At 39.2% G+C, this 27848-nt stretch overlaps 1 protein-coding gene across 3 annotated transcripts in view; it reads left to right on the top strand.

The window, feature by feature from the left end:
• TMEM108 (transmembrane protein 108) overlaps positions 1–27848 on the top strand; it is a 370767-nt gene that overhangs the window by 274591 nt on the left and 68328 nt on the right. Inside the window, exon 1 of one of the 3 annotated variants that reach the window (XM_043595389.1) lies at positions 7843–8009. The exons of the other annotated variants lie outside the window; for them this stretch is intronic. Within the exon in view, the coding sequence (XP_043451324.1) occupies positions 7988–8009 (22 nt within the window). The 5' untranslated portion in view covers positions 7843–7987. Of the gene's footprint in view, positions 1–7842; positions 8010–27848 lie in introns of those variants that run through there. 3 annotated transcript variants of the gene reach the window in all.

Raw genomic sequence — 27848 nt, 5'->3', positions numbered from 1 at the left:
ACACAGTTCTGGAAGTGCTGAGTCCCAGCTCCAGTGGCTCCTGACAGCAATGCTACCTAGTGACTGGCTAGGTGTTTTCAGTTTATCTCTTTCAGAAAATGGCTTTTGATTTTTTTTTTTTCACATGTTATTTTTCTGAATTACTGCTTTTGGCTGTTCAGACTATCTCAAATTAATGCCAAAACCCTGACTTATTCAAGCCAAAAATAATCTACAACCCTCCTTTTCTGCTAGTTTTTGTAAGGATATTTCACTTTGTCTTTTGAGCTCTACCTGGGTTACTTCCGGTTTTGTCTTCTAATTCGCTGATTACTGAATCACTGTTTAAGATTTATTCAATGTATTGAGTTTTTTTTTCATTTCAATGAATGTATTTCAATTAATGAATTTAACTACCAATATTTTAATTGGTAAATTTTCTTATTCTTGTCTTATTTTTGCATTCTTTGTATTATAAATTCTGTTTTTCAAGTGAAAGATACTAGTTTGTTTATCTTTAGAGCATCATAAACATATTTACTTTAAAATATTTGTTAGACTGTTCCCTAAAATATATTTCATCTAGAACAGCACTATCTAATAGAACTTTCTACAGTGAAGAAAATTATCTGTATCTCAGCAGTCCCGTATGGTAAGCCATTAGTCACATGAGGCAGTTGAGTGCTTGAATTTTATTTGATTTTGCTTTGTATTTAAATTTAAATAATCCATGTGGCTAGTGGCTACCATAATAGATAACACAGATCTAGAATATCTTCAAAATCGAATTGCTGTTTTTGGTATTAGGTTTCCTCATATGTTTTGGAATTTTGATTGGCAGGTTCATTGTAAATGGGAGATAGTTCTCTCTGTGTGGTTTCCTCCTTTCCTGTTTAGTGGTTTTCGGTGCTCTCCACCAGTATGCTAGTCTAGAACTATATCTTAAAGTGGTACATTGAAGCTTTTGCTACAGAGACAGATTATGAATGTTGAAAGATACGTGGGTGGCGTGGTCAGTTACTGATCAGACCATGACTTTGTTCTTCTTCCTTGGACTTCCCACCTGCTAAAAACTGTAGCCCCAAGCAGCAGCTAACAATGACACACTTTTTTACTCTACTTTCACAAGCAGAAGAGCCTCCCTCCTCCATCCCCTGAGACCCTGACCTCAAGCTATGAGCCTGGTTCCTGTCCCTAGCTCTTTTGAGTATTACTAGACCCTTTGCCCTGCCATAGCTGGGCTACCATCTCAGCCTGCTGCCTGCCTCCAGACTGGATGTCCTGCTGGCCTGTGGCTTCAGCCCTCCTCAATGCTTTACCTTTCTGTTCCATTTCTGGCCCATGGATATGTGTATCTTGTTTTGGGGTCTAGCTGTGTCTTTTTAGTTTTCTATTTCTATAACAAGCAATACTCTTTGAGCCAAGGGACAAAAAGGGGATACACCAAAACCTAAAGCTATCTTAGCCAATGGGATCCCCTCTGATAAATTTTCTAATCCTAAAAGACTTTTTAATTCCTATCTTCCCCAGGAATTTAGTCACACATATGAAAGAACATAGGCAGTCATAAATTTTCTTTTTGAGAGAGAGAGAGAAAGAGAGGAGAGAAAGAAACAGGCTCTACACTCTGTGCAGAGCCCAAGGCAGGGATCCAGTCTCACAACCATGAGATCATGACCTGAGCCGAAATCAAGAGTCAGACACTTAACCAACTGAGCCACCCAGGAGCCCCTCATTAAATATTTGTTGAGTGAACATACAAAATATCAAATCTGAAGACAAGTGTTAGTTAGTAAAATCCCACAGCTGTCAATAAACCCCTTCTGTTATCTAAATGAAATGATACAGTGTGTTCAAACTCTCTTCCACCAAGCCACACAGGCCCCCAGAACTAAGGCAAGCACATTATTATCCAAAACCAGACACTTTTCAAGAATGAAAGAGAATGTTCTTAATAATTACCCCAGAATAACAAGCTTAATTGCAACTATGCCAAACACACAAATGAGTGGTTACTTTATCCCATGGCCAACTTGCTAGTGTTTAGTTTCATGAGATCCCCGCATACACCCCAGTGTCATCTTCCTTTTGCTCACTTCTCCTGATATTCCAGGTAAGGGACTACAGCACCTCTTTTTATAGCCTCTTTCTCTGGCCCCATTCTTCCCTTCTTCTCTGAAAAGAGTCAGTCTTTTAAAAAATTTAGTATTCAAACTGGAGAACTAAAACCATTTTTCTGGATCTCTTCCTCTCCTAATACCTCCCCAAAATCACTGAAGTAATCCATCCTATACAGCAATCAGACAAAACCTTACATGCTCAGATTCCTCTTGAACACTCTCCTTAACACCCCTCATGGGTCTTGGTTTCCCTTCAACAAAGCCATCATCACTCTCAGTGGTCTCCTCCAGACTAGCTGTGACCTTGACCAGCCCTTGGCTGACCCAGTTCATTTATACATTTAACAACATGCCAGCCATTCTCCTCCAAGACCACTTGGCTCTAATTCTAGGAGGGGCAGTCATGCTGTGGTGTTAAGTTTATCTGCTGCTGTGTGAAAAACCAGCCTAAAACTTGGCACCTTCAAACAATAACCATATCTCATATCTCAGCAGCAAGGGCTGGAAAGCTGAGCTCAACTGGCACTATCAACTGAAGTACCTACATCTGGCCTCTCCTGCACAGCAGTCTCATGGCAGTGGATTTTCTTAGCTACAAGCTCAAGTTTCCCAACAAGACTGTCCCAAGATAAGGCAAATGCTGCAAAGCTTCAGATGACCTAGGCTTGGAAGTCCCAGGAATCACTTAAATTGCATTCTCTTGGTTAAGCAGGTCACTCAGACAGACTCAGATTTAAGTGGGAAGGAAGTTAGATTCCCCCTCTCAATGGGAAGAATAGCAGAAAATTTGTGGTCATCTTGAATTTACCACACTTGGGTTTTTAATGATCCTGAAAGGGACTCCCAGATGTGATCCACGTTATCTTGCCTGTATCAGTCTAGGAACATAAGAGGACAGCTGCAGAAGGAACAAAGCAGTAATGAAACCTCTGACCCTGGCCACTAAGCAGTCTTGAACGTACGTGCATATCCAGTAATACACTGGTATACCTGTATATGCAGTGAATACACAGGTAGGTCACTAGATCACCACTGCCTTAGTCACCAAAAAAGTTTCTCTTACCAGGAAAGCAGAAGACAGAGCAGATATGAGAAGGATTGCATTTTATTAATGTAAACTCTGTTACCTGCTTCTCTGACCATGTGTTTTTCTTAGATTTTCATCTAATTGATACCCACATTTGAGTATTTACTATTTTTTCAGTCCTAGCATTGAATCCTGTGCTCTTTTTTACTTTATTTTTTTTTTTAATTTTTTTTTTCCAACGTTTATTTATTTTTGGGACAGAGAGAGACAAAGCATGAACGGTGGAGGGGCAGAGAGAGAGGGAGACACAGAATCGGAAACAAGCTCCAGGCTCTGAGCCATCAGCCCAGAGCCCGACGCGGGGCTCAAACTCACGGACCGCGAGATCGTGACCTGGCTGAAGTCGGACGCTTAACCGACTGCGCCACCCAGGCGCCCCTCTTTTTTACTTTAAAAGTAGACAGAAAGTCTGGACAAGCAGGAGACTCAGATCCCACCACAGCCCCGTTTCACTGGCCCTGGAACTGAGTGTTAGTGGCAAGAAGGTTCTTGGCATTTTTAATAATTCACCTGCTCCAGACAGTTTTATGTAGTGAGGTTTGGGAGATAATGAGCAGGTCACTGGTAAAGAATATGGATTAAAATTCCCCCCAAACCTTATTTATAAGGTCTTTTTAGAAGTTGATCAAGGCTGAGTATATTTATGAGTCAGTGACTCCATTAACCCTGTAAAAAACTGTTAGAGTACCATAGAGTATTCAAGTATGTAACACAATATGTCACATGTATTTACTCCCTGAACAAGCTACTGACAAATGTGATTTTACGGAGTCCTCACCCTCCTGAGTTACATGGAAGTTAATAGAGTTACTTCTAGCCATTTTGCTCTGTTTGCCAAATTATTTTTATTTGCTCCTTTTTTTTCACTTTATTTATTTTGAGAGAGAGAGAACACAAGCAGGAGAGAGGGGGAAAGGGAGAATCCCAAGCAGGCTCTGCACTGTCAGCACAGAGGTCGACGCGAGGCTCAAACCCACAAACTGTGAGATCATGACCTGACCCTAAATTAAGAGTCAGACACCCAACCGACTGAGCCACCCTGGCACCCCTTCATTTGCTCCTTTTATGAAATGACTAGTCATCTTTGGGAGAAGCTAAGTGGAAATTTTGATGTAATGTTGATAGCAGATTGTAATGAAATGAATGCTGTGACAGAAGATATGCTAATAAAATTTCATAACAATCTCCCAGTCTAAGATACACTCATTGCCTAAAGAAACAGATGCTGGCTATAGATGATTGTACATTTTCCCCTTGGGCTAAGTAAAACCCAAAGAATTTTAGTTAGGGCTTCTCTCAGATTAGTAAACCAAATAGACTTTAAATCAAAAAGTACAAATCAATAATCTGTTCAACTTTGTTGAACACAGATAATCACTTAGGTTCCACAGCAAGCAAATTCAGGAGAGCTAAATGGAGAATTTTGCTGCTGTGGCATGGAAGTCAGAGAAGTGCTTAATGTTCCAGGCATCATTCCTCACTCACAGGGGAGCCTTAGGCTAGGTTCAGGATGATGGACCTAGAAGCCCTGAAATGGGAACAATTTCAGTTACATTTTAATCAAGCCCCAGGAGAGAAAGGAGAATTATGTGAAATCATTGATAGAAAATAGAGGTTGTTTCTTGCCCTTACAGTCATTTGTATACTTCATAGCTGAACGGCGGGATAAATTAGGAGTTGTGCCCCTCACAATCAAATGTGTATGCATGGTGGTTCATGAAGGTGTGACCTATCTCCCTAAACTGGTTTTTCCCAGTTTTTCCATAACTGTGCTGTAATAGATTAGCAGCATTCTGATACACTTAATTTAGCAAAACCCTGCTACATATTAAGTGCCAGGAGGTAAAAAAAAAAAAAAAAAAAAACAAAAAAACTTAAGCTTCTCCCCTACCCAGAGAATATTTCTACCTAGAACCAAGAAATCAGACTATATTTGATGTGGCATAGTTGTTTATAAAAAGCATCCGATGCCATGCAAATGCCTTGTGTTCTCCAAGGTGAGTTCTTTATGAAAAGAGTGTTTGCTAAAATCTGATTGTAAGTCCATTTGCAGCAGCCCTATTCCCTGTGGTCATGGATATGCCTTTATATTGGGGAAAATCACATAAAACACATCAGTCTCTGCTTGTATGATGACACATCCCTGGAGAGGAGGTACTGAGTGCTTCACATATAGAAGAGCTACTGGTGCTGAGGTGACAGTAATAATACCTAACACTTCAGGATGCTCAGCACTCTGCTAAATACTTTGCACATATTAACTCATTTGATTTCCACACAATTTCCACAAAAAATTGCTGAAACATTTACAGGCAAAATTCTAGGATTTACATCCTAACTATAGGGAACAGGGTATACGGGGTATGGCTGGAATAAGGTTGGCCAAAAGTGACTGATTCTTGGGACTTGGTGACAAGAGACAGGGTTCATGGCTTTATTGTATGTATTTTCATGTAGGTTTAAGATTTCACAATAATAGAAAGCAAAACAAAAACTGTGAGGTAGATACTGTTATTTTCCTTATGGAGAGGAAACCTTGTGCAAGTTCACACAACTCCAAAAGCTATGCATCTGGTTGCTTTACCCACTGTTCTGAAATTGCACCAAAACTCCTCAGGATGCAGCAGTGAACTAACTAGCTGGGGTACTGAAAGATATTTTAAATTGTGGATGGAGGGGCGCCTGGGTGGCTCAGTCGGTTAAGCGTCCGACTTCAGCTCAGGTCACGATCTCGTGGTCCGTGGGTTCGAGCCCCGCATCGGGCTCTGGGCTGATGGCTCGGAGCCTGGAGCCTGCTTCCGATTCTGTGTCTCCCTCTCTCTCTGCCCCTCCCCCGTTCATGCTCTGTCTCTCTCTGTCTCAAAAATAAAAATAAAAGGTTAAAAAAAAAATTTTTTTTAAATAAATAAAAAAAAATAAATTGTGGATGGAAGCACAGCAGTACTCCACATCTGTCAGATACCATCTGAACTGGTAGCTCAAATTCAGCTTCCACATTAGAATGCATTGAATTCCTATGATGATACCTTGTGAAGCTGGGTTGTTGTTTTTTTTTTTTTTTTTTTTTCAGCACTGTGGTAAAAAGCAAGTTCCATGTGAAAAATCAAAATGGAACAAGGACTGAGGGTGCTGGTATGCAATCTGATTCTGAGGTTTGAGAAGTTGCACAATACCAGTAATGCACACACCCCATTAGTAAATAATTCTGGTACTAAAGAATAAAATTAAAATATTTTTCTTTCAATGGGTGTGGATTTCATTTCATACAGCTACTGAGTCGTTAGGACATAAGTACTTTAGCTTTGGGGGCCTAAGTGCCCTGTGAACCAAAGTTTGGGGAAATCCCTACACTACACTGCCAAAGATGTAGAAGCTGAAACATGGAACATCTAAATGTCTGCCCCCTATGCTAGCTCAGCCTCCTCGTAAAAAGCAAGACAATGTCAGGGTACCTGGCTGGCTCAGCTGGAAGAACATACAACTCTTGATCTTCGGGTTGTGAGTTTAAGCCCCACATTGGGTGTAAAGATTACTTAAATAAATAAAACTTACAAAAAAAAAAAACAACCTGTTTCATTCACTTACCCATTCAACCAGTACCTACTGTTTACCAGGTGTTGTGCTAGCCATTGGGGGGTGGGGGTGGGATGGGGTGGGTGGGGATACATCAGTGAATAAGATGGACAAAAATTCCTGCCCTGGGGCTTATCTGCTGATGAGGAAAACAGACAATAATCAGAATAAACAAACGATAAACATCATTAGATTATGATAAGTGCTAAGAAGGGGACAGAACCAGGGGGATAAGAATGTAGTAGGGTAGGGAGGAGGTAAAATTTTAGACAAGGTGACCAGGGAAGGCCTCACTAAGCTAACAGTTTGGTAAAGACCTGAAACAGGTAAGAAAACTATCAGCCACTTAATTACCTCTTACCAAAAAATAAATAAATAAACTGATTCAGAAACAGAGCCCTGACGTTGTACAACAAATAGAAAATTAATGAGAACTGGCCTCATCAGATACAGTAATTCATGGAAAAGGAAAAGAAAAATGGTGTATAACTTTTCTTCTCTGTGGATTACCTCACTCCACTGGATCCCAAACTTAAATAAGGAAACAAAGGTAATAATCATACCAGCTCAGTACTGTACCTCAGTTACAGTGAGAAATGAAGAAGGACCCAGAGATTTTATGCAAATAAGAAGTGATGAATCATGGGTATCTACTCCTAAAGCCAAGACTACACTGTTTGTTAGCTAACTTGACAATAAATTAAAAAAAAAAAAGTGACTTGTTTAAGCCAACAAACTGTTTAAAAAAAAAAAAGTTATGCTATCATGAATTGAGACGCTAAATGGCACTAGCTAAAATGCTTAGATGTTTTAAATGGTATCTACACTATACTAATACAGCTGCTCGTATAACAACAACAATATTTTGGTTTTGTATGGAGATATTTTACGAAGATGAGAGTAGAGGGCCATAAGGGGATTTTTTTTTTTTTTGAACCTTGAGTAACATACAGAAGTCAATACTGAAAATGTTAATAGCAATTAGAACTATCAGTCAAAACAAGCAGTGGGTTGTTTTCCTTCTTGGCACCCTCTAAAAACCTTATAAATGGAAATATCAGAAGAAAAAAAGTTTATCAGTACTGAATTTGTTTAGGGGACAGCTGCAACCTTCATGGACTGTGGAATCTCCCTGAGCCTTGCCCAAGAGAAAATTGCAGATTTGTTGATTATAAGCCCTCTGGATATCCTGTGTTGCTGAGCTTATTGTCTTACTTCTGTGTCCTTAATGAAGCCATCAAACTTACCCGGTAGGTTTCCTGAAGGGATCTGGTGCCATTCCAGCTTCTTTGCTTTCCATCTTGGCCTTGATCAGCCCCAGATTCTTGGCAAGGTATAGACTCAGACTGTCTCTCTACCACCTCCTTCTTCCCCCCCCGCCCCCCGCAAATTTGGAGTTAATCCCACTATAAATCATCTCTTGTTAAAACCATTTTGCAAAGCAGGATCTGCAGTGGTTCCCAACCCTAACCGTACATCTGAATCCCCTAGGAGCTCAATAACAACATAAATCTGGATTTAATACATTTGGGACGAAACCCAAATTTGTATGTTTAACAAGTGCCTCAGATGAGTCTGTTAGAAAACACTTAATGGGGATCTTAAAGGGTGAGTAGAAATTTACCAGATTGGCAAAGGGAAGAAGAGAATTATTTTACGCATGGATATAGAACACCATATGTAAGTATGAACAAGGGAGTAGGGGAGGGGGGTGGAGTTCAAGGAAGTGCACATTTTCAAACTGTGCTCCAAAAGAGTGCTCAAATGGGGAGGAAGCTGTTTTATAAATATTAGGGTTCTAATAAGGTTTCTTCTAATAAGAGTTTTGCTGCTAAGCTCCCTTCCGGTTCTGCTTTCAGCCTTACCAGGTGGTGGGTTCCTCCCCTAGTCCTCATTAGGCCCCATGAGGTCTTGGAGTGGTCTCAGGCTTTCCTTTGATCCTGCCATAGCTACCTCCTATTTGTTCCTTGTTCTGGCACTGATTGTCATCATAAGAGAGAGAAACAATATGACTGGAACTTGGAACTCAGCTACTTATAAAATGCATTAGGCAGGAGGAACTCACCCCAAAGTGCTCTACAATTTGCAGTAACTTAGTGTGACTTTTAGCCTGCCCATAACTGGCAAGTTTTTCTCAAGCACCAAGGCCCTCCTTCCTTTGCTCAGAAAGATGCCCTAGCCATAGTTCCCTATTGTAGAATTATGAATTTATTGTCAATTTTATCAAACAAAGCTTTGTAAGGAGCTCTGGACTTGAGACAGGTGACACTTGGCTTCCAGTTCTGGTTCATATGTCACTTATTTAACCTCAGCCAAACAACCTAACCAAAAAGTATCTTCTCTACATCTCAGTTTTCTTTTTTATAAGACTGGAATTCTAGTCAGCTTTGCTTTCTGCAGCCAGGAATAACAGATGAGATCTTACATGAATGGAGTTTTGACAAAAGGGATACAGATATGGTACTATTTCTTAAGAATAATAGGGAATGGAACATTGAGTAATTCAATCTCCACAGATAAGTTGCTTTTTCTGAGACACTAAGAAAAATCAATTTACCAATAGGCACCTTTCAGAAATGTTAACTGTCATGGATAATGTTTACATCTAGACCACTTGCCATTTATCCAAGGATTTGGCCCCCAGCTTTCTTGAACACCGAATCCACAGATGAAGCCAGTCATGCTTTCTTTTGGATTCCTATTGAAATTACTACTTCCCTCCATGAAAGCGTTTATCACACTCCTCAAAGGCAGAAACCTTCTTCCAATCTGTCCCCAAGCCTAACACAGGACCTGGCACATAGTAAACCCTTAACAAATGTCGGCTGTTAAATGAATGAGTTTGGACACTGTCCAGCATTGGATTGGATGCACTTCAGGCCAAAGATTAGCACAATACACGTTCCTGAAATGGGATGGATTTTAAAGATTCATCTTGCCAACTTCCTGTCCAGGAAGCTGGCCAGAGCCAACTTTCAAGCACCTAATAAATTAGGACCCCTTATTTTTAGTTCCTTCTTGAGAAGGACATTGAGTGGTTTCACTGGCTAACTCATCAAGCATGAGTATCCTTTGTGCAGATGAAGTTCATTTCCTTTTCCACTTAAAAGAAATGGGAGTAGAATACACCCACATCTTGTATATAGTTTTTTTTTACATAATTGAAGGCTCCTCTTATATCACAGAGTCTGATCTAGTTTAGGTTGGAAGCAGGGCCCATCATCTCAATTAGAGTAGAATTGAAGAACTAAGAAATTGTCAACTTGAATTTTAGAATTACTTCTAACAGCAGCTGGTAACATGGAAATCAGCTTGAGTGCACTAAGGGGAGATGCTGCAGATTGGAACACTGCCATCCTTTTGGCAAACAGACCAGACTAATATGCAGAAGATCTTGGATTTCTTATGTCTGAATATTACTGTTCCACTCTCTGAAGGGTTTAGTCCTCTATGCCTTATTTGATGTGACTTGAATGAATTTAATTTACTAGAAGTCCTTTATTTTGGATAATGAGTATTTTTATTTCTCCTCTTTAGAAAAATACAGGGCATCTTTAGGCAGAAAGAACGTGATAATATTAAACGTATGGAAGAAAGTTTTACCCTCCAGTAAAAATCTTCCAATCCTAGAGCTATCTTGAGCTGTTAGCAACATGGCTCTAAAATTCTTTGAGTTTCTCAGAAGAATGTGGTAATAAAAAGTGAAACCACCTTTTTTGTGTTGTCTTAAAAAAGAAATCCAATTTAGAGTTGAGAAGCCAAAAGAAATTGTAGAACCACAGAAACGCACACCGTTATGTCACAGAGCCATCACTACATGATGACTCATCTAAGGATATTTTCTCTACTTCCTTCAAATATGATTATTTCTGGAAAATTTAATTTAAATACTGGTATAAAGATTATTTCTGGAGATGGGACATTTGCCCCCTGTGATAATTCTCTTATCTGCAGAAGGGTTGAATCTATTAATTCCCATGTAGCAATATTGAGATGTATCTTATTGGCTTGCTTGATTTTTTAAACTTCTATCCCAATTGATAGAAGCTAATTAAAATTAGGTGCACATGAGCTTTTATTAAATGGCTGCTACAAAGATGGTAAAATTCAGGAAGTGATGGTCCGACCCATTCCCTTTAATAATGTTGAAAGATTCACAATTGGGATAATTTAAAATTTATGAGATTCTAAGCATCCATATGTCCTTACTATTTCCTGAGGAATTGTTTTTAAAGAAATGAATGTATGTGCCATTTCAGCCTAATGAGAGCAGAACCACCAACTTAATAGTGTAGACCCTTACCTAAAATCAGAGTTCACCAACACTAGTAGTATGATTGTGGGCAAAACCATTTGGGGTTTATCTGTCAAGTTAATTAAAGGCTGTGTTTTCAGCTATTCCCCATTATATACTTTTATAACAAATTATGGGGAAATGATGAATTTGGTAAAACTTAGGATGCTAAGATCACAAATTAGCATATAGATTGTAAATACTTTTCTCATGTTTGTTTCATAAAACAAGTCTGGAGATTGGAATAAGTTATCCAAAATTTTTGTTGCAAAAACTAAACAGTGTGCCCCATACCCTGAGAATCCTGGCATTTGGGATCTGGAAGCAGCCTTTGAGAGCAACTCCTCTAGAGGGGAGGGATGAAGAAGTGGTCCCCAAGAGCTCTGGTTCCATACCTGCTTGCCATTGTGTAACCTTGTGATCTTGGTCCCATTAGGTAATGCCTTGACCCACAGTTGCCTTATTTGTAATGGAGTTGGCGATAACACATATACCCACCTGGAAAGTTGTAAGCATGAAATGAAATGTCCTGAAAGCATTATATGAACTATAAAGCCCAGTGTCAGTGTTAGTCATTATTATTACTGTTACCTAGAAAACCCTCCCCCTCACTTTGCTCATGAAGAGCACAAGTATGCAATGACTTGCCCAGGAGCTTTCTTCCTATCCCCAGGAGACACTGAAAGAACCAGGAGGGAGGCAATAAGTTCAATGCTAGGGCCACCACTGGCTGCTGAACAACTTGATTACACTATTTTGCCTCACCCCCTACAGAGGGATAAAGAACTATAGGATAGAAAGGATGCTATTGGATTAGCACACCCGCAGTACAGCTGGGCCCACTAAAGAAGAGAAAACCACATGGTGTGGGATGTACAGTGCACCAAGGCCCCTGAATAAAAACATTTTATAGGCAGCAAAGGGTAATGGGGCTGTCTGTAGGGGCACAACCCCTCTTACTACAGTGAAAGAACAAGACAGAGTGTTCTAAGACTGAGAAGAGCTCTTGTCCAGACTATCTCCAGAATTCTCCCTTGTCTTATTTTTTATTCCTGTTGCTCCTTACATTTCTAATGTCCAAGTGGTGTATTCACTCTTAACACTCTGGTTCAAACATTAACAAAAGTCCTTTTTTTTTTTCTTGGCTTTCTCTTAGTCATGTTTAAATTTTCAAAAGAATTTTACTAAGTATTAAATGCAGGCAAAAAAAAAAATCGTAAAGCCATCAAAACAGTGAAGTCAGGATTTAAATCCCAGAGTATCTGCCCCCCAAACCCTTGATTTTTTTGAGCTCATTAAATGTAAGATAACCATCACATTGTTAAGACAAATTATGCACACAGGAGGCAGGGTGCTTAGAACTCTCATGGGGATTTATATTTTCACACACAATGCATGAAAAATTTGATGCACAAAGAAATCACGTTTCTGCATGTGTTTCCAGAACTCAAAATATCAAGTAGCCAGGCTAACCAATAAGTATCATGTAAGTTTTAAATTATCAATACCAATTTGCTAGACTAAAAAAATAAAAAGTAATGATCAAACATTTTCATTGAGCATTTCATTTTCACTTTGTCCAGATCTCTGTCCCACTTCTTGTATGGAGATGGACAGGTTGAAGGAGGCACCTGCCTGAGCCAAGGCCATTGATGTGGCAAGGGCCAGTGGAGGAGGACAGAGGGTTGTTTGGGGCCATTGATGGACAGTGAGGCTAAGGTCCAGCATAGAAAGGTCACAAACAAACATGGGGAGAGTATCAGGATAACTGCCAGAAACTAAGATGGACTGAAAGTGTGTCTGACTCAAAGGTATAGATTCTAAGCAAACAGCTTTCTCATCAGGTGGAAAGAAAAAAGAGGATACAAACCAGTGAGAATGATGGACTCCTGTTATTGTCTGCTATCCTCACTTTCTTGGGGGTCAGAGGGAAGCTTAGCCCTCAGATACTGGATCAAGACAATAGAACAAGGCCCAGTTTGAGCTGAACCTCAGATCCTTTTGGTCTCTAAAGGGGGTCAGAATGATGTCAGGCTAGCAGTAGCTTTTTCTTAAATGCATGCAGACACACTAATAATGCTCATTAGGCATATAGCTCATTCGAATTTAATTTAGAGTGTTTAATTTGTGTCCCTGTGTAGTTGCCAGGACAGATGTGTGCATGGCTTAGGCATACTTCTCTCTGCATGAGACAGATGTCAGGATATTGGGCCATGTTGGAAAAATGCCAGTATGTTTGTTAGTGACAATACATTGTCAACCTCCCTTCCCCCAACTGATATTTTCATTTTTGTAGTTAAAATGCCAGTCCCAGCTCAGAAAAGAAGGATTTTGAGAGAGGTAGAAGAAGACAGAAGCAGGGTAAAGGTGGAGAAGAAAATAGAAAGTAACCAAGAGGTAGAAGAAAGGGAAAGCTTTGGGTCAGTCATTCCCTATAACTAAAATACTCTAGATCATTTAGGATTCACACACATTACTGGGATTCAACCTGCTTTTGGAGAGAGATTAAAAATGAAGAATCCTGGTGGTGCCTGGGTGAGTTAGTCTGTTATGCCTCCAACTCTTGATTTCAGCTTAGGTCATGATCTCATGGTTGGTGGGATCAAGCCCCATGTTGGGCTCTGCACTGGCAGTGTGGAGCCTGCTTGAGATTCTCTCTCTTCCTCTCTTTCTCTGTCCCTCCCCCACTCGTGCTTCTATTTCTCTCTCTCTCTCTCTCAAAATAAATAAACTTAAAAAAAAAAAATGAAGAATCCTGGCCCCACCCCAGAGCTGCTACTTCTTAAAGACCATGGACCTTTTATAGGCCATGGGCCAACCCTGAGAGCCACTGGCTGTGGCAATCTCTAAGGTTTCTTTCTAGCCTTGAGAATCTTTGCTTATGAGAAGGAAGGGAAAATAAAAAGAGTTGGAATGAACATCTAAGGCATGACTGTTACATCCCTGTTACTTTATCCTGGGGAAGCTGCCCTTCTGGTAAAGTCTGATAAGGTATCAAGATCACAGGAGGCGAGAGAAGGATGTTTGATGTGCGTGTTAATATCTTTCTGTTGTCAGAGTTATTTCACCAACTGTGGCACATCCCTCACTAATGAAAGTTTTTTATCCCCACCTTGTGAGTCTCAAATGTTTTGATCTCTTTGATGTCTTTATCCATCTAACCTGCAAAGATGCTCGAAGCTCCACCCCTCCCCCCTGGACCACCCCACTAGTGAGTCAGAGGTAGGTAGAAAGGAAGTGCCAGCCCCCTGGCTTTAGTCCCTCTTCTCTGTTCCTGGCTACTGAAACCTCTTACCCCATTTACCTTCCTCTTGGAGATATTCTTATGAGTAGGTTTCTATTAATTCTAGGTACAGCAGACAACTCCTCCTACTCTGCCAGAAGAACCAGAGGCTCAAGAAGAATGTCCCCCTCTGTCTATCCCATCACTCCTTAGTAAACCTTGTCAAGATTCCCTAAAACTTACAAAAGCTATACAAAATGTCTAGAAAACAGATCTCCTCAATCACAAAACAACTGTCTCCATTTTATGTAGTTTCTTGATGAATTTCCATATTCATATTTTACATAGAGCATTTACAATTTTCATGGGACCTTTTCTATTATAACCATTTTCCTCATCACTGTAGAGTCTTGATAATGATCTTTGAAAAAACTGCAAACTTCTCCATCTGGAAAATTACAACTTTATCAAATACTTACATAGTGTTCCCATGTACCAGGTACATAAATATTATGACAAATATTAATTCATCCTCATAATATTGATAAATATAAACTCCTTTCACACTTCTTTTTTTTTTTTTTCAACGTTTATTTATTTTTGGGACAGAGAGAGACAGAGCATGAACGGGCAAGGGGCAGAGAGAGAGGGAGACACAGAATTGGAAACAGGCTCCAGGCTCTGAGCCATCAGCCCAGAGCCCGACGTGGGGCTCGAACTCACGGACTGTGAGATCGTGACCTGGCTGAAGTCGGACGCTTAACCGACTGCGCCACCCAGGTGCCCCTCCTTTCACACTTCTAACAACTCTATTATTCTCGTGTAATAGATGAGGAAATTGAGGGTCAGAGATGTTAGATAACCTGCCCACTCACTCACACAGTGAGTGAGCAGTAGAGATAGGCATAAGCTCATCTGTGCTTATGACCACTATGCATTTCTCACATTTTATATGACTACTTTTATACTGTTTAACATTTAAGCTGCTTGTAGTTATAAATAACTGCAAACAATAATACTGTTGTTTATGGCTTCTTCATAAACAAAGAATGATCTTCTTTTGGATTGTTTAGAATAGGTTTCCAGAAGAGCTTCCTACTCCACTCCCTGTTTTGAGTTGACAGAGGACACAGTCCTACATAAATTCCCATTGGGGTAATCTGAACTGTGGAGAGAAAGAATACTTTCTTGCAAGGCTATTAGGTCTTGATTCATGGCCAGTGTAATCTAGGAACAATAAAGGGAAATTATTAAACTTGCAGTTTAGTGAAAGTAAAGGCTTCAGATATTAGATAATGTTCTGCAGCCTGGTGTTACTCAGTGCCTCGTGGGTGACCAGGTAGCCATAAAGCTACTCTCCAAGCAAGAGAAACAAATTGTCTTTGTTTCAGTGAGGGAAACAAAAGTGGGATAACTCTTCAGCAGCAAATGGATTAACCAACAACCAGTTGGTGAGTTTAGTCTTTCTTCTTAAATATGGCTGTCTTGACCTCCTGTAGACAGAAGTTGATTTAAAGATCAAGCCCGGTTCTCTAGAATTTCTGCATAGATGGAGATGGAGTTGGCAATCTTTTTGGAAAGAGGTGCTGGGGGGACCTTGAAGCTACATTCGCATAGCGAGTACAGCTGTTTCCTTCTGCAGTACATCTGTTTAGGGGATGGCTTGAAGTGGATGAACTCATGGAAATTATGCCTCACTCCACCCCTAGACCCACCACCAGGTCAGTCAACTTATGTTTAAGGTTTTTGCATGATATAGACTAAAATCACCAGAGGTCTTAGTGGATCATAGGGCATTTCTTTTCTTTTTCTCATTTGTGTCTCAGGCCCATAGTTCTTCTTTGCCTAGGATGATACCATAAATAACAAAAACTGAAAATGGTTCCCATTCCCCTAGGCCAATGTACATCTTCAACCTGACATACACACTCTTCTCCTGGACCGTTCCAGTGTTAACAATCATACATTTGTTCCCATTCTCCCCAGTTACAAATATAATTATCATATCCCATTTGCATATTTTATTGATGGTCTCCCTATCATATAGAAGTGACAAATATGAAAACCAGAAATAAGAAAAGTAGAATGTTAAAATGAGAGGAAAACAGGAATAGTTGATTTTTCACCCTAAGTTTCTGGGAAATTACAATGAGCCCGTGAGCCTGAGTAAAATGTGTCAATGTCACAGAATCCATAGGCTACCTCACAGGCCCATGCCTTTCCTTGCTCGGTATCTCACTGTGTCAAGCTATTGAAAACCTCAAAAGTGTTCAAAAGATAATGAATGTGGGAGGGGTTTTTACAGGGGTGGAGGAGGGGGAAGAGGTTGGTCCTGATGACATTTTAAGAACGTTAACACCTAAGTAAATAAGACCTAAAAGAGAGTGACTAATGTCTAGGAGCTATATGCCGCATACCTGATACTGTTGCCTGGCAACCTGTAGCCAGTCCTAGAGCAATGGAATCCCAGGCAAAGAAGGAAATTGGAAATGTGTCCAGAAGAGCACATTTACCACCCCTACCCTTGTTTGCTAATTTTGAAAAGAATTGGGTAAGGGACTCTGTTTTAAAATGTACCCAGGATTTTAATCAGGTCCGGTAAGATACACAGACATGGAAATGACTGTCACGAAGGAAGAAGTTTATACTCACAGATCCCTACAAACAAGGGGCACAGCAAGCCACACAGGGAAGCACCAGGGTCACTCAGGAGACAGAGCAAGGGGAAACATGGGTGAGCGACTTTTTTGTGGTTTTCATGGGAAAGACTAGGCGAGGCAGGGTAAGCAGTTTAGACAAGTTTAGGATTGGCTCGTTTCAATAATTTGAGTGGGGGTGCCTAGGTGGCTCAGTTGGTTAAGCGACTGACTTCGGCTCAGGTCATGATCTTGCAGTTTGTGAGTTAGAGCCCCGCATTGGGCTCTGTGCTGACAGCTCAGAGCCTGGAGCCTGCTTCGGATTCTGTGTCTCCCCCTTTCTCTACCCCTCCCCTGCTCACGCTCTGTGTCTCTCTGTCTCTTAATAATAAATAAACGTTAAAAATAATTTTTTTTAAATAATTTGACTGGGCTGTGGCCTGTAGGGGTGGTTCCTAGTTGCTCAGTACCTGACCCTGGGGCATGATTGGGGCAGAGGGATATAGTGTTCTGTACTGTAAGGACCTGATAAAAGGTAAGTGGGGGTACAGACTCACAACTGCTTGTTCTGAATATTGAAGGCAGACTCACAGGCAAGTTTACTGTATCTAAGAATTAGCTAATCCGAGGAGGGGCAGTCTGTCCTCAGATCTGCAAATGCCACAGAATACAGAAAATAAGAAAATATAGTTAATACAGAACCAATACACATATACAAGCAAAGGATCTGTTGTCTGTTTTGTAACGTAAGAGGTTTCTGTGTTTTAGGGGTTGGTTTTCCCAGAGCATGTAAGAAACCTTAAAGAACAACATTAGGAAGATCTCCTGTTCCCTTTCCCTTTAATACCCAAGTACACAAAAGCAAGCCTACATTCAGTTCTAATGCCAAGCAGTGTGCCTCCAGAAAAGCCATTCTTTCAAGATTTACACCTAGTACCTAAAAAGCATTGAAATATTTTATGCAATATCAGCATATAGTCCATAAGACACAGGCTTAAAAGGATAACTCCAACTAGTACAAGACTCATATTTGATCATTTTGATTGTCTCAACACAGAAAAGTGGAAAATGTATTTTTTTTCCCAGCTCACTTGCCAGGTTTAACCAGAGTTCAGGCATTAACTATGTCATTTCCTATCACTCACAGTGAGCATTGCTAAAAAGCATTATCTGGGAATACTATATTATGCCATTGTTGATTAGTTTCATTAACGAGAGTAAACATTTGCAGAGCCTATTGTGTTTTTAAAATGGTTTACAAGTACTGCTGGCTCACTTGTTAATAATTACGTTGGGGGACTCTTAACAATACATATTTAGGAGATAAAAGCAATGATTGTGATGGGATTAGGGGGAAAGGCAAGTAATAGCATTTAGCACAGTTATTTTCAGTTGCATAGTGTCTGCAAGCCATCATTAACCATTTTCACTGCATTTGGGTCCATATTCCTAATATTCAAAACCCAACACAAATACACAAACAAAATATGGTGAAACTATATTTTAAGCTTTATATTATCTACTCTTTCTCGTTGCCCTTTGGTGTCTTGATTTGCACCATAGCATGGGCACAACTGAGGCACGACTGTGAGTGTACCTACCCACCTACCATGGGGCAGGAGACCTGGTTCCCTGCCTCTGCTCTGATGGATGACCCCAAGAACTTCACTGCGTCTCTGTTCTCAGCTGTAAAACAACTGAGGAAGGGAGGTACAGTGGGAGCAAGGGATTTACATCCAATGAATCGATCATCTTGCCACTTTCATTGAAGCTTAAATGTGTAGTTTCAGGTGTCTCTCTACTTATTGTCTTACTAAAACTGACACATTAATGGGACCATAACACCATGCATGCATGTACACACACACACTTACCAAACTTTACATGTTGAGACATTTATACCTTTTTGGAATGGAGACATATTCCAAAGCCACTCATTAAAAAAGTAAAATTTCATGAATCTTCTGAATTTTCTAAGCTACATTTAGTATTATAGTGTTTTTACTCTAATGTTCAAGTAATATTGACCCTTCAAGTCAGCATTTTCCTATGACATTTGGGTATACCTGGCACACCCCCACACATGTGTCATGCCTGCCCTCAAGAGTAAGAAGAGCAATATTAAGCCTCATGCTCCTCTTTACTCCTTGATGGACCCTGAAATCTAAAGTGAGGTTGAGGATGGAGAGTGGACCTCATAATTCCCTGCCCTGTTTTTTAACTGACTCTTGACAAGTTCTGCTAGTAGAGACTGAAGTGGTCCAGGAAATATAATCAGAACCAGGGGCCTATTTGATAATAAAGATACATTCTTTGGGAAATTTTTCCATCACACTCATCTTCAATTTTATAATATAACTTTAATTGTAGAAATAGATGTTCTTTAAAGCCAACAGTGATACAAGTATCTCAAGAAAAATCTATATATTATTAGAGATGTCATTTTGAAAACACTTTATTTTAATAAATACTTTTAATAGTATTTATTAAAATACTATATATTTTAATAGTAACCACCATTTTTGGAGGATGTATATGCTACATATTCTGCCTGTCTTACATCAGCTATGTCAATCAGGGTCCCCTCAGGGAACAGATAGCACTCACGGGGATTAGTGGGCATGTTTTATTCTTTCAAAAGACATGTTCCAATAATAGTGACAAAGTTCACGGACAATAAACTTTATCAAGATTTGCCAAAACAACTTTCTTTGGTGCTTTCTGAAACATTTCAGTGTAGGGTGCCTGGGTGGCTCAGTCAGTTAAGCATCTGAGCCTGCGTTTGGCTCAGGTCATGATCTCACAGTTCGTGGGTTCAAGCCCCGCATCGGGCTCTGTGCTGACAGCTCAGAGCCTAGAACCTGCTTCAGATTCTGTGTCTCCCTCTCTGTCTACCCCTCTCCTGCTCGCACTCTGTCTCTCTGTGTCTCTCAAAAATGAATAAACATTTTTAAATAATTTAAACATTTCACTGTGTAGAAAATTAGTATAATTTAATAAGAATTTACTGAGTCAGTATACTTCTGAAAATAACTTCCTGATATCCCTCTCCTAACATCAAGGAAGTTAAGCACTGATGGAATCTAGTCATTGTTTATTCATTATTTATTCATTCATTACTCAATGAAACATTGAAAGCCTTAGTCATTAAAAATAACATATAACCCTAAATTGAATACTGTAAATTTACTAACCTGATTGATTTTTGAACATGTAATTATGTGACAGTTCAGTTTGAAAGACTTGACTGATATAATGAAATATCAAGGAAATCCAATTTTAATTGATTACTTTGTTATAGAGGTTTTTTTTTTTAATCTCTTGGAAAAACAAATGACTATATAATAATGTGGTTGCTGTTTCCTTTCTGCCCAAGCAGGGAATTGGAATTTCTTTCTGTTAATATAGTTTCTGACTTTATAACTATTTGTGGCTCAGAGCTTTACTTTGCTACATAAGCCAACATTGCCGTGCGGTGTCTGTTACTTTCAGTAAGTCTCATGATGTGAGATCGAGCTTCGTTAAGCTATGCTAGTATGTCTCTGCCATCTCAGTATCTTCTGCACCCAAACCTGCAAAATGGGGATAATTACCAACTTCACTGGCTGTCATGGTGATTAAATAGAACAATGTAAGAAAACCAACCACCATAATGCCTGCTACAGATTAACTGGCTCGGTTCTTTACCTTTCTTACATGTGTCATAAAAGGGCTGTGGTCATCTTCAAAACACTGCTTGACATCCTGATTCTGCCATAATCATGCAACAGTGGTCTGACAGAGCCTTATATATTAAACTTTCCTTCTGAACTTGGCTATCCTGATTTTTTAAACAGCTTTATCGAGGTATATATTACATACCATAAAATTCACCCATTGCAGATATGTAGTTCAGTGATTTTCATAAATTTGTGCAGTTATACAGCCATCACCTAGTACACTTATAGGACATTTCTATCACCCCAGAAAGTTTCCTCATGCCCATTTACAGCACCTCACTTTCCCCTCCAATGCTAGGCACTACTGATCTGCTTTCTTTCTCTATAAATTTACCTTTTCTAGACATTCTTACAAATGGAAGTGTACAATATACATAGTCTTTTATATCTGGCTTTTTCACTGTGCATAATGTTTTTGAGGTTCATCCATGTTGTAGCATTCTATTAGGGTTCTTCAAAGAAACAGAACCAATTATAGAAAGAGATTTATGAAGAAGGATTTGCTCACATGGTTATGTAAGCTGGAGATGCAAAAAAAAAGGGGGGGGGGTATAATTCCAGACAAATCTGAAGGCCTGGGAACCAGGGGAGCCAATGGTGTAAGTCCTATTGTGAGTTCAAAAGCCTGAGAACCAAGGGAGCCAGTGTCCAAAGACAGGAGAAGATGGATGTTTCAGGTCAGTCAGACAATAAATTTGCTTTTCCTCTGCATTTTTGTTCTATTCAGGCCTTCAAAGGATTGGATGATGCTCATGGGAAATTGGTAAGGATAATCTTCCTTACTCAGGCTGATTCAAAAGCTAATCTCTTCCAAAAATACCCTCAGTGACACATCCACAAATAATACTTTACCAGCTATCTGGGGATCCATTAGCCCAGTCAAGTTGACACATAAAATTATCACAAGCATGTATCAATATTTTACTCCTTTTAATTGCTGAATAATACTGCATTGTATAGATAGCCACATTTTATCTATTCACCAGTTGATGGAAATTTGGATTGTGCCAGTTTGGAGGATGTTAAAAATAATGATGCTGTGAACATTCATGTGCATGTCTTTGTGTGGACATATTTTCATTTCTCTTGGGTAGATTCTTCAGAGTCTAGAAATTGCAGGGTAATATGGTAAGTTTGTGTTTAAAACTGCCTAGTTATTTTCCAAAGTGGCTCTACCATTTTACACTCCCACTAGCAATGTATAAATATTCCAGTTTCTGTATATCATCACCAATACTTGTGTTGTCTTTTTTGTTATAACCATTCTAGTGGATATGAACTGATACTTATTTTGGTTTCAATTTGTCTTTCTCTAGTGACTAATACTATTATTAATTATCTTTTCATATACTTATTTACCATAAGAAGTGAAATGTCTTCAAAAGATCCATTCACATCTTTTGCCCATTTTTAAATTGGGTTGTTTTCTTACGATTGAGTTTTAAGAGTTCTTTATATATTCTACATATAAGCCTTTATCAAATCTATATTATGCAAGTATTTTCTCATCTATGGCTTATAGTTTCATAATAGTATCTCTTGACACACAAAAGTGTTTAAATTTGATGGGTCATATTTGGTATGATTTTTGAGAACTCTGTGCCCAACCCAAAGTCATGAATGTTTTTCTCCTATACTTTCTTGTAGAAATCTTATAGTTTAACTCTTACATTTAGGTTTGTGTGTCATGTTGAGTTAAGTTTTGTGTTTACTGTAAGTATCTAATTTCATTATTTTTCATGACACTATCTAATTGTCCCAGCATCATTTGTTGAAAATACTTTCCCCTCTCCCATTAAATTATCTTAATATATTTATCAGAAATCAGTTTAATGTAAATATAAGGATTTATTTCTGGACTCTCAGTTCTGTTCCATTGATGAAAATGCCTATCCTTGTGCCAGTACCACATTGTCTTTTTTTTCTTTTTCTTTTTTTTTTTAACTTCCTATTTTAATTTCAATTAGTTAACATACGGTGTTATGTTAGTTTCACATGTGCAATATGGCAATTCTACAATTCCATACATTACCCAGTGCTCATCATGAGTGCACTCCTTATTCCACATCACCTAATTCACCCATCCCCCCAGCACCTCCCTCCCCTCTGGTAGCCATCAATTTGTTCTCTGTAGTTAAGAGTCTGTTTCTTGGTTTGTCTCTGTCTTTTCCCTCTATGTTCATTTGTTTCTTAAGTTCCACATATGAGTGAAATCGTATGGTTATTTTTGTCTTTGACTTCTTTAACCTAGCTTTATACTCTAGCTCCATCCATTTTGTTGCAAATGGCACAGTTTCATTCTTTTTTATGGCAAAATAATACTCTATTGTATGTACATACCACATCTTCTCATTAGTCGATGACACTTGGGCTGTTTCCATACTTTGGCTATTGTAAATAATGCTGCTATAAACAGAGGGGCACATATATCCCTTTGATTTAGTGTTTTTATACCACACTGTCTTAATTACTGTGACTTCATAGTATGTTTTGAAATCAAGTAGTGTAAGTATTCCAACATTGTTCTTCTTTTCCAGAATTTTTTTGCCTATTCTCGGTCCGTAGTATTTCTATATAAATTATAGGATCAGCTTGTCAATTTCTACTAAAAAACCTATTAGGATTTTGATAGGAATTGTATCAAATTTATAGGTCACTTTTCAGATAATTGACATCCTAACATAACAGAATCACTCTTCAAAACAACTTTTTATTTGTAAATAACTTCAAACTTACAGAAAAGTTGTAACAATAGTACAAAAAACACACATATATCCATTATTCACATTCATTGAATATTAACACTTTGTCCATTTTCTTTATCACTTGAAAATAAATTGCATATATCATGCCTTTCACCCCTAAATACTTTAGTGCGCATTTCCTAAGGATTACATTCTCTTGCATAAGCACAGTAAAGTCACCAGCTTCACTAGATTTAATTGTACAACACTTTCCTCTGATCATCAATTATCCACATTCTAGTTTGACCAATTGGAATGTGCTTCATAGCATATTTTCCTCCTGAACAGAATTCAATCTGGAATCACATAATCCATTCTGTTGTCATGTCTCTTTCTGTAATCTGGACCACTTGCAGCCTTTCTTTGTATTTTATATCGACAGTTTTGACAATACATTTTCAAAAAACAACCACAATTTTATAAGATGTATTTATTATAATTTTGAAAATAACTTAAAAATTATTTTAAAATACACTTTAAGATAAATGTCTTTGCTTTTTCTTTGCCTGATGTTTTCTCCTGATTCCATTCATATTGTGTTTTCCAAACTGGAATGCCACTTAGGTGATGGCATGTACTCAGAGCCACACATCTGGAGGCGCATAATGTTTAATGTCCATCTGCCTCTCACTGACACTAATTTTCATCACCCAATCAAGGTTCTCCACTATATAACTACCATTTTCCTCTTACATTTAGTAAGTCCCCTTTGTTTTTAGACCAGCTTTTTAGATTTTTCTCAGTGTTCCTGGTATGGAGAGGAGCTGTTCCTCTACTTGCAACACTATAAGTAATTGCTACCTCCTGTGAAGAGAGCATTAATGTGGCATTAGAATGTGAGGGCCTTTTTAATGTGTATTTAAGGCTTTTCCCTAATGCATGGATGATTCAAATTAGAGAAAGCTACTACCAATTATATGACAGTTTTTTTATCCACTGTAATCTAATATAAGATTAACTCCTTTCCGCTGTTCTATTAATATCTCCAGTCAAAGACTTGCCTGATTTGATCCCTGCCATGCCTGTTCATGAATAAATGGATAGAGCTGTGTTCCTGTAGGAATTTTTAAGGTTTTTTTTTTTTTATTCCATCAAATCAAGATAAACGAACAGCTCAAAAGAAAAGAAATGGCTCAGACTTTATGGGAAAGAGTAATGCTTGGAGAAAAAAAAATATTTTTAATAGCTTGGGAAAATAAAAAGGATGGTAACAAATCCAAAGCGTGTGCCACCTCTCATCAGTATCTCAGCATTCAGCTAATGAGAAAGGATGACAGCTTTGTTATTAAATTATGTAGATGCTAATTGAAGGCACAATCAAATAGGAGGATCAATTACTTTTCAAAAGCACTTTCAGATTATTAGCTGTGATATCAGTGATGGAACACAATTTCTAGTTCTATTTCCAATTCTCAGACTGATAGATCTCCTAGGACCATGCATGCATTGAGAAGGAATGGTTATACAACTGGTCTTCGTGGAGAACCTCTTTCTCAAAGTCACTTTTGCATCTGAAGATGTAAAGCATCCCCGAATTATACATTACAGCCAAGGTCACCAGAGAGCTGTAACCTGCATACTAAATCCATTTCTCTACCTAGTCCTACGGACGTCTAGGGCTGGTGGGGATCTTCTGGTGCTTTATAGCATGGAATCTGTCCTGGTGATTAGTGAGTGGATTAATTAGACTTTGCCTGAAAGTCTATGCGGCAAGGACAGGTAGCATCAGTTTAGGATTTGGAATGGCCCAGTTTTTAGAAATGGCTCAGCCTAACCCCCACAGCTCATTACTATCAGTATATCTATCTGTGAGAAATAATGACAACATGGACATTTTTTTTTTAATTTTTGTATTTATTTTTGAGAGGGAGACAGAGTGTTAACGGGGAGGGACAGAGAGGGGGAGGGAGACACAGAATCTGAAGCAGGCCCCAGGCTCTGAACTGTCAGCAAAGGGCCCAATGCGGGGCTCAAACTCATGAACCGTGAGACCATGACCTGAACCAAAGTTGGACGCTTAACTGACTGAGCCACCCAGGCACCCAACAGTGACATCTTTGATTTACATAGTTCTCTGCTTGGGGCGCCTGGGTGGCTCAGTCAGTTGGGCATCCGACTTCGGCTCAGGTCATGATCTTGCGGTCTGTGAGTTCAAGCCCCGCATCTGGCTCTGTGCTGACAGCTCAGAGCCTGGAGCCTACTTTGGATTCTGTGTCTCCCTCACTCTCTGCCCCTCCCCCGCTCAAGCTCTGTCCCTCTCTGTCAAAAATAAACATTAAAAAAAATTCTTTTACATAGTTCTCTGCTCTTGCAAAGCACTCTTGGAAATATTTCCTTTGAAGCAATACAGCCAAAATGCCTTGGTTTAAATTTTGGCATCACCATCTCCTGACTGTATAATCTTAGTTATTTAATCTTGCAGTGTCTCAGTTTCTTCATCTGTAATATGGAGATAATAGTGGTTCCCTGCTCATAGGTGGTTATAGAAACTGAGATAATTTTCATCAAGTGCTTAGAACAATACCTGGAACACAGGAAGTACTTAATACAAGTATCATCGTCATCCTAATATCCTATGGAAGAAGATAAAGGCAGATTAATATCCTGTTTTGATGGATGAAGAAAAATTTAATGACTTGCCTGTGTCACATAGTAATTGATGCAGGATCCAAGACAAAGAGAAGCCACTCTAAGTTTTAAAGTCCTGTTTCAGGTCTGTGGGGAGGGTGTCTTCTCCAGTCTTTTGAGCATTGTATCACATTAAATGGTTTGAAAGCGTAGAAAGCCTGATGACCTCACCTGGTTGTATGGAATAAGGACTGGACCAGATTGTGTAGCCACAAAAATGCTTAGCCCCTCACCCCAGCCCCCAGGCTTACCAGAGCTTAGATCTGTGATAGCCACCAGACACAGATTTAATGAGGAACCAGTCAAGACGGGGACAGGAACAACACAACCCCCACTTCCCATGCCCCTTCCAGGCTCCCAGCTACCACAGGAGGAAATCTCACTGACGTGTTCGTTCTACCAAGCCCAATAGCAAATGTAGAGAGCTAGATCCCCCTCAGAAATGAAGACCAAAGAAATATCTGATAGTTGGATTTTGTAACTTCAGATCGCTAGGGAATGAAAATTAAATTTGACCCAACTTTGACAGTGGACACTATAGAAGCACCTTTTTGCAAAATCATTTTCATACATAATTGAATGAACACTGGCATTATTCAGTTATGAAGAGAGAGAAAGCATATGTGCATAGTCTGCAGTTTAGCTAGCACCTATTCTCAAAGTAGACCTCCTTACTAGTAAGATCCAGAGACAACTGAAAGCCCTGCAGTTTTTCCTGAAACATGTACAAATGACAAAAAAGAATGAGAGAATAATAAAAAGGCAAACATTGTTTCCAATAATCAACTGTTCTGGAGTTTCTGTTTCATTAGATATTTCATTAATCATGCAAAACAGGGAGAATAAAAGGAAATGCACATATGAGGGAAGGGGAGAAAAGGACTTTAAAAAGAAACAAATGAGCTCCTCATTTTTCTTTAAAAAAAAAAAAAAATCTGGAAGAAATGTACCAAAGGGTTGAGTGATTCCTTTTGAGTGGTAAGATAGTGGGTGTTCAGTTTGGTTCTCTTTCTGTCTGTAAATATTCTTCCATCTTTGTAAGAATGTCTTTTATGGGTGCCTGGTGGCTCACTTGGTTGAGTATCCAACTTAAGTTCAGGTCATGATCTCAAGTTTCATGAGTTCAAGCCCTGCATCAGGCTCTGCGCTGAGCCTGCTTCGGATTCTCTGCCTCTCTCTCTCTCTGCCCCTCCCCCACTCACTCACATGCTCTCTCTTTCTCTCTCAAAAATAAACATTAAAAAAAAAAGAATGTACTTTACAATAGAAATAGTAGAAAGCTCATTTTTAAAAATATTTTTAAAAGAAAATTGGTACTCATTGGGCACCAGGTGTAAAGGTATACAATTGATCTCTAACATCATCATTTAGGGAGCCGTGTGGTTGCCAGATTTCTTTCCATCCCAGTGAGAATCTGCTCTGTGAGAGTACAGCTACTATGCCTGCTATTCAACAAGTAGAGTTCTGGGACACCTGGATAGCTGAGGGGGTTAAACAAGTAGAGTTCTGAACCTTGGAAACTGAGGATCTTGCCATTACAAGGATGGGTGCGGGTATAATAACAGGTGTGAACATGTTTTCTTTGTGGATAAACCTTATGGATGCCTCTGGAATGTCTTAAGAATGAGTCAAAGTACCAGATTCCTCCTATTACCCAAACAGGGCCCAGCTGACAAAGTCCCCAAGGACCTGAATAAGACCCAAGGTGGGCATATGTAGCCCTTAGTTTATGGCAAATCTAAAAACCAGTCTTGGGAGATGCAAATCAAAAGATAGAAGACTTTCCAGGTGAGTTGGCATAGAGCAGAAAAAGCTGGATAGCAAGCCAAAAGACAGAGCCCAGGG

This window comes from Prionailurus bengalensis, chromosome C2 (assembly GCF_016509475.1).
Source record: "Prionailurus bengalensis isolate Pbe53 chromosome C2, Fcat_Pben_1.1_paternal_pri, whole genome shotgun sequence".
NCBI lineage: Eukaryota > Metazoa > Chordata > Mammalia > Carnivora > Felidae > Prionailurus > Prionailurus bengalensis.
This window is presented reverse-complemented; position numbering and strand designations above follow the sequence as displayed.